The sequence below is a fragment of the Meleagris gallopavo genome, chromosome 1, assembly GCF_000146605.3.
Source record: "Meleagris gallopavo isolate NT-WF06-2002-E0010 breed Aviagen turkey brand Nicholas breeding stock chromosome 1, Turkey_5.1, whole genome shotgun sequence".
NCBI lineage: Eukaryota > Metazoa > Chordata > Aves > Galliformes > Phasianidae > Meleagris > Meleagris gallopavo.
The window spans coordinates 108,820,790-108,832,796 of record NC_015011.2 but is presented as its reverse complement, the minus strand read 5'-3'; the positions used below and the strand labels follow the sequence as shown (position 1 = coordinate 108,832,796).

General features: G+C 44.4%; 1 protein-coding gene across 1 annotated transcript in view; it reads right to left on the bottom strand.

Annotated features, from left to right (window-relative positions):
• Window positions 1–6: 6 nt before the first annotated feature.
• The window catches only part of LOC100549810 (high affinity cGMP-specific 3',5'-cyclic phosphodiesterase 9A), a 35,059-nt gene continuing 23,058 nt past the window's right edge, over window positions 7–12,007 (bottom strand). The window contains exons 7-10 of the mRNA XM_010724364.3: window positions 10,345–10,429; window positions 6,932–7,013; window positions 4,574–4,648; window positions 7–2,148 (exon numbers count right to left, since the gene is read on the bottom strand). Coding sequence (XP_010722666.1) covers window positions 2,041–2,148; window positions 4,574–4,648; window positions 6,932–7,013; window positions 10,345–10,429 — 350 coding nt within the window. The 3' untranslated portion in view covers window positions 7–2,040. The remainder of the gene's footprint in view (window positions 2,149–4,573; window positions 4,649–6,931; window positions 7,014–10,344; window positions 10,430–12,007) is intronic.

Below are 12,007 nucleotides of genomic sequence, written 5' to 3'. Positions count from 1 at the left end.
CCGCACGGACGTGTGGCTGTGCCCAGGCACCGTATGGCACAGAGGGAGGTGATGTATACGCTACAGCAGAGCTCTGCACATCCCCGGGGAGTCCTGACTCAGAGCACTGTAGTGACTGGGCAGCATTAGTCATCCTTCCCTCTGCTTCCTGGAACATTTCCATAGCCAGTGGATGTAGTGGTAGGAAAGCAAGCGTATGCAGGAGGTAGCTTTTTCTCACCCCACTTACGTTCAAACTGGTACCCACGCTATGCCTGAGGTGGTGACATAGTGGAAGCAGAGTCCTTCGGGTCTTTTTTAATCAGCCTTCTGTGAAACTGGTGTTTGAGAGAGGAATCCTCTCCCTGCAGTAGGTTTGTGCAAAATACATATAAAGCTCCTCTCATTGTTCTCAAATGCTAGCGCTAACAAATGACTCGGAGATGCAGACGAACAGGAAGCTGACTGCTGTAGTGCTGGTGGGTAGCATGTTTATGTGTGTTGACATATCACCTTGTTTCCTGTGTTTTCAGGCTGTGAGACAGGAGGAGGAAATTTTCTGTTTTATCTGCTCTGTGTTAGCCTTGATTATATTGGGTTTCATCCTACCCTTTTTGTTCATCTGCTTTTTAAGCTCTGCACTACTAAGCTTTTCATCTGCCTTCTTTGGGGAGAGATTTCCCCACTCTTGATCATTTTTTCTCTCCCAGTTAATGTAGTCATAGCGTTCTATAATGGCTAAACCAGTCTCCTACAATAAGCTCCTACCTTATTCCTTATCTGGAGACCTGGTCACATCAGTCCATTTATCTCCTATTCCAGTCTCTAATCACTCTAACACCTTGTTGGCATCAGCCCATAGCAGCATCCCAAGCAGGGATAACCTCTGCCTTGCGCATGCTGCTGCTCTTGCTGTTCTTGTTGAAATGAGGCTTTGTGTTTCCTAGACACCTTCTGTATGGAATTTGTTAAGCCCTTTCCGGAGGTAATCATTCAAAGGAACCTTTTCCATTCTGTGCATACTCTTCAAATAGTTAGGAGAGACTGTCAAGGCATAATTCTTCTTCACCAGAATCATACGAAACATTCATATAATGAACATGATGTTTTTAATTTTTATTTAGATCAGCTTGCTGACTGGAGGAGTAAGTTTTACTAACTGTAGCTCAGAGTGTCATCAGATCCTTCTTAAATAATTTGGCAGAACATTTACTGTTCCTTGTCCTCTAGGAACACAATGGTTTTTTCTGAGAAAGCCAATGTAATCTTAAGCTTTTTAGTAACTTTTTTTCTTGTGCTCCTCCTTGGATCCTATACCACTGATTTTTTAATGCTCCAGTGCCTCTTCAGACATCTTAGTTTTGGTATGCTCTTGCCCTTTTCATGTCTTTTATCTCTCCCACATTCTCAACAATAAAGACTAAGAAAAAGAAAGTTATTTAGCTTCTCAGCAATTCCTTTTCCATCCTGTCTTGCTCTTTTACTCCTTGTGATTTAACACATCAAATCACAGAAACACAGAACCATAGAGGTTGGAAGAAACCTCTGGATATCAGAAGTCTAACCCCCTGCTAAAGCAGGTGACTCTAAAACCCCTCCAGGCAGCCTGTGCCATTGCTCTGTCACCCTCACAATAAAGAAGTTCTTTCTCATTTTTGTATGGAATATCCTGTGTTTCATTCTGAGTCCGTTTCCCCTTGACCTATCACTGAGTGTCACTGAAAAGAGCCTGGCACATCCACTCGATTCCCACTGTTTAGATATCTATAAATTGAGTTTTTTTGGCGATATCTGAAGACACCCATCTCCGCTTCCATTTGGTACCAAGAGCATCCACTGAAATGAACTGCTCTCTGCAATAAAAAGTTCAGCAAACCAATGCAAGGCAGTTAAAAACTGTCATTAAGAATTGTGATCAGTGACCACAAGAATGCAAACATTTGCTGAAGGACTTAAATTTTAAGAATTTGTATAGTTTACTGCTTTCAGAGGGATAACTTGTGTGAGCCAAATGAATTCCTCGTATCAGTACTTTGTTTTGTACTAGAAAGATTGCGAACATCAGTAATTTGAAACACTTACCAACCACCTCTTTAATGTGATAGGATTGATGTTGAAGTCTTTGACCAGTCCAAGATCATGGTACATATGCTCCAAGCAACTCAGCATCTGAAGCCAAAGAGAGGTTATTGGCATGGTAAATGTCAGTTAGGTTTATGATATGTTGCAAAGTGAATTTCCTCCTTGTACACATTGAGTAATTGCATGGCCCTCTTGTCAAGATGAAAGAAAGATGTTTGAAGATTGCATGATAAAAGACAGTGCAAGAAGAGAGGCAGAGAGGCTCTGAGAGCTTTCTGAAGTAGACAGATTGCTGTGGACTTCATAGGTTTTGTCCTAAGGTTTGAGTCATAGCCCCTCTATTCAGTAATGGTGATTCATGTGAATAACAGCAATTCCTTCTCATGAAAAAGTACTCATTTTTCTAACTCAGGAGGGATATGGTCTTGTTCTAGTGCTCATTTAAATCAGTGATGGAGATGGCTGAGGTACTAGTTATATAGAAAATGACAGCAGCAAGCAAGGTATCTTTGAAAAAATGTGTCTACATCTTCTCTCCTTGGGAATTTTTGTGTTCTATAATCAAATTTTTAACACAGATTTCCTTTCCAAAAGAAGACCTCTGGTTTCAACAATACAAAACTGGAGGTTTGTGAGCACCCTAAGCTCTAGCTGGGACTCCTAGCAGCTACAATGCACAGCTGGGCTGCTCCTCTGAGAGCATCTGGTCTGCAGCAGGAAGGGGAAGGCAGGCACTGATGCTCCCAGTTCATCTTCAGGGTTGGAAAATATTGCCAATGAAGGGTATCAATAATTAGGTATCTGGGAGCACAGCATATGCCACCCACTAGAAATGAACAGATTCCTGGGAGTTAAGGAGTGCATGTTATTTATATTTCCACCTCTGAAGGCAAAATCTACAGAGGGTAAAACGCATTCACTGCATTGGCCTGTTCTCAGACTATGGTTCTCAGACTGTGGACTGATCCAGGAATTTTAATATGTTGAGTGTAATGTCACCAATGTGGCCTTGGAGACATCTTCAGTTATTGGGTCTCTTTTAAACTCTTCAGAAAAAAAGAAAAAAAAAAGCTTTCATCTATTGAGTTTTTATGCTTACCCAGGGAATACACAGAGTTCATGGAGTACCAAGGGGGCTGGCTTTGAGTTATTCAAACAGAAAGAAAAAGATTTTCTTACAAGACCAGAAGCCACACCACGTTGCCAGGATTCTGCTGTAGATCACCTTGACTTGTTCCTAGCCCATCTGAACCATAGAAATTAGGGTTTGCAGCCTGCCTGCTCCACATGGAGCACATGGGCAGATGCTCACTGCTAAATAAGCATTGACAGAATTGAAATATTTCCTGTAAACATAAACCAGAGCTGAAAGGCTGAGACAAACCCATATGGTGCCCTGCTCTCATGCTTGTGCAGCGTATTATTGTAGAGCAGCAGGCCTCCTCGCAGAGCATGCCTGATCTCCTCACCCTCCTGTTAGCCTCCTTCACGCCACCAGATAGTGTTTGCTAGTACTTTGAATGAGTTACTGTGCTAAAACTCTATGTCTCAGCACACAAGAATCCATAGCTAATGGATTTTGTCTGTGGTTTGTCCCTATTCTTTCTTAACAGCCAAAGCAATGAGCCAAACTGCTGTGGTCCACCTGGCAGGTCATAATTCTGTCTTGATTTAAAGAATTGACAGCCATTCAAAATCTGGAGGCGAGCCATTTTGTACGGCTGTGGTATGTAAAAAAAGGATGGGGAAGTAAGTGATGAACACCAGCCTTGGCTTGGCACAGGCCAAGGGACACTGCCAGACTCTGCCAGGGGGACTGACCCAAAGGTACCAAAGACTCCTTCTGTTCTCCCATCAGTTGATGGGAGACCCATCCTCCCCTCCTGTAGGAGGAGCGTGGGGTGTTTTTCCTTGTCATGTTACTATAGAGTCAGAATGACTTTTGTATGTTTCTTCTTGAGACAGTAATTAAGGTAATTGCAGCTGGAGATGCTTCTAGAATCGCCCAGTAAAAGCAACAAGAAAAATAAGAAGATAAATCAGTAAGTAAAGACTGGTAAGTTCATGCAGCCTCTTCACAATGTACCACAGAAAAACCCTTTCCTAAAGGGATGTGAATCAATGCATGCAGCTCTGCCTGCCTTCATACAGCAGCATAAAGCTCCACTGATTTAAGCAAAGTTAGTGCTGGTGCCCTGAAGCATGTACTTTGTCAGGGATGGAACTGTTCAGACCAAACAGCACAGGAGAGCTCCTGTGGCAGAAATGATTGTGCAGTGGTCACTGTGGAACATTACTAGGTAGAGATTAAAGGAAAAATAAAGAAGAGTTGGAGTATCACAATCAGCACATCAGGTATCTGTTAAGGAAAATTACTGTATGAAAATGAAAAAAAATACATTGAGCAAGGGGCAGGGGAAAGAAAAAAATGCTCTGGCCTATTTGAACAGATTCCTCTGGCCTTGCTGGCTCTCAGAAAGCCAGAAAAACCAGCTTAGCAGGGCATCAATACCTCATTGGGCTCCCACAACCAGACATCAAATGTTGGTTTCCGAAGTGCTTCTATGGTCTCCTGGGACAGCATGTACTGTGGACAGAAAGGCAGCCAGAGTTAGTGAGGGCCCCTTATCTGGTCCCATCCACATGGGATTTAGCTGGATTTCCCAAGGAAAGAGAAACACATCTTCTTGTGCTTGCCCAGTGGCTCACTGCTGGTTGGCTGAGATAGAATAATAAAATCTTAAGTTGGAAAAGACCTCTAGCATCATTCAGTTCAACCACCAGCCCACCCCCACCATGCCCACTGCCCACATCCCTCAGTGCCATATCCACACAGTTCTTGAGCACCTCCAGGGATGGTGACTCCATCACCTCCCTGGGCAGCCTGTGCCACTGCATCAACACTCCTTCTGAGAAGGAATTTTTCCTAATCCAACCTGAACCTCCCCTGGCACAACTTTAAGGCCATTCCCTCTTGTCCTATTGCTGTTACCTGGGAAACAGGAGGGAGGGGTCTGGAAGAAAGAGAGGAGAGCAGAGGCGTTATGGGTGGGCTTGAGGGTAAATTTGCAAAGGGGACATAAGGGCACAGGGCACAGACTGGCTGCACTAGCACTGAGCATTGCGACACATGGCGTAGCTGATCTCGGAGGGATGCTGCAGAGCTGGTGCTTGTAGTGCTAAATTAGCTGGCGGGTGTGATATATCAGCTTTGGAGTGATTTATGCTCTCACTTTGAGTATTTTTTTCAAGAATGCCTATGTTTTCAAAGTGGTTGTCAGCCTGCGTGGTTAGAGCAATTTTTTATCGTTATGCTCAGAGGCTTTGAACAAAATGGAGCTCATCGGTCAGTTACAGTTTGTTTACGAAATAAAAAGAAGGAACGTGGAGGGCTAAAAGACCAGTCCATAGCTGCTCTTTCCTGAATCACATTTTTGAAGCTCTGCTGATCAGAGTCTCTCTGGGACACAAAAGCCTTGTAGCTTTAATTGGCCCATTTACTGTGGCTGTCTCTAATTAGTTTGGGCTTACTGCACTGAGCAGGTGAATGAAATTTTCTGAGTCTCAGATTGCTGATACTTAAGGAAGGTAACACTGAAGATGAATGTTCCTTCTCAAGAAGTCAGTTATTTTTGCTTCTGAATATATAATATTCATGTAATCTGATGTTCTGCAAAAAATGAATTGGTTGTACTGATTTGTTATTTGGTAACATCTCCTTTCAGCGGATCCATCAATTATTAGCCTCACTTGAAACTGGACAAATCCAGTCTCTGACAAGTGATAATGAATCTACCAAATTCATCTAACAGAAGTCAAGCTCCCTCTGAAACTAAAATCCCTGCAAGTTTTGGTACTTGGGCAATACAGACTATTGGCTTGCCCTGTAGTTACTCAGTAGAACTCTAGTTGTTAATTCAAGGTCCTAATATAATAGCAATAGATCTAAAGAAGTTGATCTGACCTATATATTTATCAAGGGAAGGAAATCAGTTTTACAACTGATATATTTTATTGAAACATGTGTTAGTGTCAGGAACTCAGGCCTAACGGGTAAAAGTTAATGAAAAGAAATATAAGTTGTTTCTTGATGCTGCTCTCTGAAGCTCTAAAGACCAATATGCAAAGATGCACGTCCACATTACATGCCTTGAGAGCAACCGAAGCAGCTTTGTGTTATTTGCACACAAAATGAGCTGGTGTTTTGTCGAGGTGTGTGCTGGGCATGGAGCAGAGCACACCTGGTAGCTCTGAATAAAGTCCTTTGGGCAAAGGCTGCTGGTGCAAGGATTGAAGGTCTGGTATGCTTCATAGTTCCATCCACATTCATCACTGTAGGTTTGTATTTCTACATGCCTGGTAGGTATTTTTCTTCAAGTATTGCAGTTTTCTCTCATAAATACACTAACCACTTTTTGCAGGAACGGCCTAGAGAGAATCCAATGTTGCATTTTCTCTTTGTTTCCTTAGGTGAAGCATCCCCATAAATTACTTTTTAAATTAAGAAATAATCCATTAGGAGAAACCTGGCAGCAGCACTGTTTTCAATTAGAGCACAGCACTGTAGGCTTTTCTGATTATTTGCTACGTGCATGCAGAATAAACAACTATAACTAAACAAAATAGCACTTAATGTTGACAGATGCACAATATTCATTAACACTTCAAACACAAATGAGCTTTCAAGAATTAAAAATTACTGAGGAGCCAACTGTAAGCTTCCCATGGGCAATGACAGCTTTTCTTTTAGCTTCCAGTGATTTTGGATCAAAGCATGGGTTTAGCAGAGCTAGGAGATGGGCAGTGAGAAGGCAGGCATCATAAACCAGCATTTGTCAAGGCTGTGGTGAAAGCAAGCATTGCACCATACCTTTGGGTAGGATGGCACATCTCGCCGGGGTGTTGGCCTCTTGTTTTCATCCAAAAAGCTGTACTTGCAGGGACAGGTAGTCCTGAAATGAAATATTCAGGGAATGAAAAACCACAGTGCCTCAAAAATGGCCAGAAGTATTGAGGTATCATAGTTAGCATTGCCTAGAGAGCCGTGCCTTTTCCTAACTTCTCCTTTCTACTTTGCTGCTGCTCAAAAGCTTTAAAAGTGTGATCCTCTGCAGGATTTTCTCTTATTGTCCATTGCTCTTCTCACCCTTTCTCTGTGAATTTGAATTTGAGCAAGGAGCATACATAGATATTCCACTGCTTCTACTTAAACCAAGCAACTTTCCTTTCAATGAGCATCTTATGTCTGCACATGCCATGATGGAGACTTCTTGAAGACCTTAAGACAGCGTCAGAACTGGTAACCATCTGTTCTGATGGCCAGACCAACCCGACTGCCTTCCTTCAGGTGGGAGAGCAGCACTGAGGCACCAAGCTGAGAAGGCAAGGTCTGCTTGGCTCCCTAATCTTGGAGAATGGGAGTCACTGTTAGCAATTACAGGTAGTTAACATTTTCCTGGTCACTAGCTGGATACTCAGCACTGGAAAAAGTTGCTCAGAGATTGATGCCCCCTCCCTGAAAACATTCAAGGTCAGCTGGATGGGATGCTGAGCAACCTGATGTAGCTGTAGGTATCCTTGTTCGTTGCAGGGGAGTTGGGCCAGGTGGCCATTAAAGGTTCCTTTCAACTGAAATTATTCTATGATTCTGTGATTCCACTAACACAGATGATAGCTGCCTATTCTTCCTCAAAGTTTACAAGGACCAAGCTTGTTCTATCCCATCTGAGCAGAGGGCTGATGGTGGGAGATGCCAACAATCTTTGCAGGACATCTACGCTGCTGCACCTGTAGCCAGCTGCAGAAGTGATTCCATAGCCACAGGGGCACAATGAAACTGATGGCTCCATAGTGTCACCCCCAGCAATCACGTAGAGCTTTCAGCTCAGCATATGTTTCATCAGTGGCTGATCACATGGGCTTTGATAACTCTCATGTGATGTTGATCTTGCATTTTGCATTTCTCCCACCAGTCCTACCATTTGGATCACCCCTTCTCATTTTTCAGCTTCCCTGACAAACAAAGCCAGCCAAAGTCAACCAGTAACACGATTTGGCCCTATTTTTTTCAGAATTTCAGAGATTTCATGTCTTCTTAGCATCTTTTATGTAGGGAATTTGATCAGGTCTATTTTTCTGCTCTTAATGTTGACCTGATACAATTTTTCATGTTTTTTTTCTGAATCTGCCAGCAGAGATATGTCACAGAATCACAGAATCACAGAATGGTTTGGGTTGAAAGGGACCTCACAGCCCACCCACACCAACCCCTGCAGTGGGCACGGCTGCCCCACCCCCCCCCAGCTCAGGCTGCCCTGGGCTCCATCCAACCTGGCCTTGAGCGCCTCCAGAGATGGAGCACCACAGCTTCTCTGGGCAGCTCTGCCAGCGCCTCACCGCCCTCTGCCTCTCACTGCCCTGTGCAAGAGAATTATCAGCTGGAGAAAAGCTGTCTTCATCATTTTTAAAGCCTTTTCTTCAAAATTCTGCTGTGAGGGGAGTTAGTGGGGTCAAAGTAATGAGATTGGGGCACTCCTTGCCATAATTGGAGCTGTTACTTCTAGCTGGGGGCCAGACAACTGCCCCTATTTCCCAGCTGCAATAAGACATTAAAGCCTTCATCCAGCCACACTGAGGAACACAGCAGAGTTGGGATACGTTGGACCTTTACAGATACAAATCTGTATCTACAGATGATCATGAGTTTAAGTGCACTGCAATGCTAATAGCATCTGCCAGCATGAACACAAAAACAGACAGGGAAAAAAGAACCATTTGAGTGGATGCAAGTGGGGTTGCTGCTCTGCAGGGTAGAGATGCACATTTCACATGCATGATGATTTTTCTCAACACAGCTGTTCATCCTTAGGGATGTGGTTAGTGGGCACGATGGTGATGGGTTGACGGTTGGACTAGAAGATCTTAGAGGTCTTTTCCAACCTTAATGATTCTGTTATTCTATGATCCTGTTGGGAGGGGGAGCCAGTGGTTGTCCTCAGCAGTTCTCAATGGGGACCTCATAGCAGCCACGCCATGTAGAGCCCCTGCTCATAGCAGGAGACAAGGGGTACCAGGAGCCAGCCTGGCTGGGGTTAGTTGTGCAGGGCAGATGCAGCACTCCCTGCTCCTGCTGTTCTGTTACCAGGTTGCTGTTTGTGTTACAGAACATAGGCTGTAAAAAGGCAACCTGGGAGAGGAATGAGTCATGGCTGCTGGAACAGCCTTGTACTTCCTGAAGCTTGTGGCAGCTGTCCTGCGAATGTGAACTTGCAAGCATTGCTTTTTGGCTTCACTCAACTTTCCTAAAGAGATTTCCTCACACACCTAGAAGGGACATGAGGCAGCCCGCAATCTGTCATACTGGTGTGCATCTGGAGAAGGTCTCCTGAGGTTAATAGCATTACTCTGCAGTGATGCTAGTACGATATCTGAATTTGGCCTTATTCTTAATGGGACTGCATTAACACCTTGCCTCCTGGCGTATCTGGATAGTGACATTTATAAGCATTCCCAGCAATGGGAAATAGTTTTGATTAAAGGCCACCAAATTTGACCCTAAATAAAGAACAAGCAGCCATCAGCACAGAGCTACCCTTGCTGCAAAGCCCCTTCTGTCTGCACTCTGAGGAAGGAGCATCTCTCCAGTGACCCTCCCAGAAGTGTCCATGCCTCTCAGTGATGATGTGCTCATCCTGAGTGGGCTTGCCAGTGACACTGGGGCAGTGCCATTGTCTGAGACCACAACCCCTGCAAAGTGCATTTTTTTTCTGCAGTTCTTTTAATTACAGCAAAACTGATCTTGAAAACAGCAGCAAGCCCTCAAAGTAGAAAATTCGTTCGATTTCTTGTCAGAATTGAAATGGATACTGTATAATAGCATGAGATCATAATTAGAAAAACGGTTACATATATATTTGCCATATTCCCAGAACGTAGTTTAAATCTTACCGGAACTAACTTGAGCTCTATGCAACACCTATGGAAGCACTACACTCTGCAGAAGCCCTCATCCCATTCCTCCTCTCCCCACACATCTGGAAGAAGAATTCCCATTCTGCATGGTGGAACATCACTTTCCATCACAAGACTTGCGTCTCTATTCACACGGCCCCAACTATTTGTACAGATGAATGGCACTAGATCCACAAATATTAAATTCATGCAATGTTTGTTTCCTTACTTCCATCCTTCTAAGCCTGGCAGGCAGCTGGATCCTGCAGATATGCTGCAGGAGGGCCTGAAAGCAGCCACCTATTGCTCTGCTAGGGCTGGCGCAGAACTTACCTGCTGCTTCTTGCTGCCATTTCCTCCCTCATCTTTTTAATATCACTCTTGCATTTCTCAATCTCCACAACTTTCAGGCCTTCCACTGTCAACAAAGGAAAATATCAGGGGTGTTACCATGGCAAAATCCAAAGGCTCTCCTTTCACAGTTGTGCAGAATTTCAAAGGGCTTCAATGAGGGAGCAGCCCAGATAGCTGGTGAGCCCCACACACACGGGTGCTGCCAAAGCAATGTGTCATGGAAGCCCACAGGCATTCTTGGCTGCCAGCTTTAGATAATAGCATGAGCTTTTTAATTCGCAGACTGGCCTCAGCGCCTCAGCTTTCCCGCAATTGTGAGCAGAAGCCAGCTTGTTCTAATGCCTTCACTTCTCTGCTGTAGAGCAGGAATCAAAGGAAATCCTGAGCAAAACCCCTCCTGCGATGGGATGATAAGTGCAGCTTGGCAAACGCGTCCCTGCGGGATTAGAATTCCCATTAAGATAAAAAGTTTTAATTTGAAAGGTCATGCAGAGCATTGAGAGGCTCTGAGAGGCATTGCTGAGCGCAGAGGGTCCAAAGTGAAACTGCAGGAGAGAGAGAAATGTCAAAAAGTTTTGGCTGTAACCATTGATTTCGTTTTTATGTGTATTGAAGATCTGTCGCTTGCCTTTGCCAATCAATGTTGTAATCAAAGGTTATTTCTGCATGCGACACAGAAAATCCTATATGCCCTCTCTGTGCAATTAGAAAAGCCACGAGGCGAGAAGTTTGATTGCTTGATTGTGCTGCAGCACTTCAGGCCATGCAGCTGGGACAGCCCCATGCAAAGCGAGGGTGAGATTATCCTCCCTTCCCTCTTGTGAGCTACCAGCGTGCTCAAGGACAGAACATGGCACCATCTGTGAGGGCCATGTAATTCATATGCCATCATTTCACAGCTCCTTTGTTCAGAATCATAGACTCATAGAATTGCACTGGTCTGGAGGGGAGCGTCCAAGTGATCAAAAGCTGTCTTGGAAGGGCACAGCTCTGCTTACAAGAAGAGACTGTCTTTCTTTGTGCTGGTAACTGCAAAGGCCGATTTTAGATGAAAAAGTAGGGAAGGGGGAAAAAAGAAGAGTTTGAACCAGGTCAAAAATTTTGTCCATTAAGAGAGGGAAGGGAAAGGGGTCTGGTTTGGATGCTCCATCCCTGGAGGTGCTTAAGGCAAGGTTGGATGGGGCCCTGGGCAGCCTGAGCTGGTGGGGGGCAGGCCTGCATATGGCAGGGGTTGGAGGGGCATTGGTTCTAAGATCCCTTCCAGCCCAAATCATTCTGTAGTTCTCTAATTCTGTGATTTATGCTTGACTATGGAGATACTAGCCACTTCCAAATCCCATTTTCAGATGAATGCATATTTTTGCCTAGAGCTGTTGGAAGCAATTTCTTTGGGCAACCTCAGTGTGAGGACAGAAACCAGATGCTGTCTGGTGCCCATGGGAAGCAGTGGGAACAGAGCAGGGTTACAGCCCCACAGGGCAGGGGGCAGGCGGCTGCAGGGGGAAAGGGTATGTGGTGCAAAATGGCAGCCTTGAGCATTTTTCCTATTGAGTCCCCTTAACTTGCTTCCAAATCCTCTCCAGGGGGAGCAGGGAATTTACAGTTATTTCTTAAGGTAGATGGTGTGTAAAGAGTTTTGCCT